Source organism: Echinops telfairi, unplaced genomic scaffold (genome assembly GCF_000313985.2).
Source record: "Echinops telfairi isolate 266 unplaced genomic scaffold, ASM31398v2 ScPeMD7_1;HRSCAF=3_0, whole genome shotgun sequence".
Taxonomy (NCBI): domain Eukaryota; kingdom Metazoa; phylum Chordata; class Mammalia; order Afrosoricida; family Tenrecidae; genus Echinops; species Echinops telfairi.
The window spans coordinates 79643402-79645170 of NW_022103896.1; the positions used below are offsets into that span (position 1 = coordinate 79643402).

A 1769-nucleotide genomic window follows, 5' to 3' on the forward strand; every position below is an offset into this window, starting at 1 on the left:
TTCCGGGAAGGTAGATTCCTTTGTCGCCAGACATCATGAGGGTCATCAGCTCCTGTTTTAGCCTCTTACCCATGGAGCCATTCGCACGGTGTTGGCAGACAGGGTCTCGGAAGACTGGACGGCAACTGCCATTCGTAATTTTTTTATGGCTACACAAGTAGACATTTTTTCTGGTCTTATCTGCTTTCAGTCAAGATCCCTCTGATCCCTTATATCATGTCCTCTTCTGGATCTGGCTTGATTTTTTTGGCAGTTTGCTGTATACCACTGCAAGCCTTTCATCTTTATTTAGTAAACTACTACTTTCATGTTATATTAATGACATTGTTTGATAATTTCTGCATACTGTTGAGTCACTTCTTTGAATGGGCACAAGGGTGTATCTCCAGTCAGTCGGTCAGGTAGCTGTCTCTGAATTTTTTTGGCATAGATGAGTGAGTGCTTCCATTGCTGCATCAGTTTGTTGAAGCATCTTAATTTTTTGAGTTCTTTCAGCTTGAAAGGTGCTTCCTTTTTAATGTTCTAACTTTCAGGTCTTTGTACATTTTGTGCAAAATACTTTGTTTTCTTTTTTAATATTTTGTTTTCTTGAGCTGTCCTTTGAATTCTCCCCAGCTCATTGACCTCATTGTTCATTTCAGTATTCGGCATTCGGGAGCAATATTCTGGGTTTCTTTTAGCATCCATTTTGATCTTTAAATTTTTTTATGAGCTTTTTTCTCATATTTAGTATTCTTCGAGTGTTTGCTTTTTCAGAATTTTTATTCTGAATTAGGTGAGGATTTATATAATCAGGCCATCACTTTTGCATTAAACAGCTAAACCACTTATCAAACTACCTAATGGTTAACCCTAATTCCCCTCAACTACTACTCCCCGTCTCTCTCTTACAGAATATTTTCTTCCTTTTTACCCAAGTTAACACTTGTCACCCTGGAGCCTATGGCTTCCCCATCCTTCCTTTTCCCGCCCTCCCCTGGTGACCAACAATGTCTGTTTCTTTTCATTAAAACCTTCTGGTATGTGTGGATATATGTGTGTGTTGTATGTATGTATGTATATTAATACTACATACCAGTTTTTAAATTCTTCCACTGCTGGACATTTTTGTTGTTTCATCTTGTTATTGTGAATAGTGCTTCAGTGAACATAGATAGGTATGCAGATAGCTTCTGGCGTCATGTTCTTTATTCCTGTAGGCTATCTACCAAGCAGCATGGTAGGACATTTCTGTTCTCAATTGTTTGGGGGGAAAGCACCATACTCTTTTTTAATTAGCACTTATTGAAGTGCTTATTTGTCTGTAGATTTTAGAGTTTAGTCCCTTGGTCAGTATATCATTTCTAATCCACCCCCTCCAGGTTGTGAGTTCTCTTTATACTTTTCTGGTGAAATCTTTTGATATACGTAAGTTTTATGGTTTTAGGAGGTTCGAGTCATCTATTCTGTCTTCTGTTATATGTGTATTTCATTATATTTCATAGTATTTTCTGTTATATATTGGCCTGTTAGCTTAACACTAATGATCTGTATAATTCTAGTGTTTATTTTACACTTAGGTCTTAACTCATCTTGAATGCATTTTTGTATATGAAGTGAGGTATGGGTCCTATTTTATTCTTCTGCAAAGGGAAATTCAAATCTTTGTTGAAGAGACCGTCTCTTTCCTCATTTAATGTGTTACAGTACTTTGTGAAAAATTTTGTGTCTGTAGGTGGATGAGTTTATTTTGAGTTTCTCTGTTCTGTTCCATTGGTTAGACATATAGA

At 36.7% G+C, this 1769-nt stretch overlaps 1 protein-coding gene across 1 annotated transcript in view; it reads left to right on the forward strand.

The window, feature by feature from the left end:
* MCM4 (minichromosome maintenance complex component 4) overlaps window positions 1-1769 on the forward strand; it is a 26891-nt gene that overhangs the window by 2584 nt on the left and 22538 nt on the right. The window contains exon 2 of the mRNA XM_045291704.1: window positions 1200-1219. Within this exon, the coding sequence (XP_045147639.1) occupies window positions 1200-1219 (20 nt within the window). The remainder of the gene's footprint in view (window positions 1-1199; window positions 1220-1769) is intronic.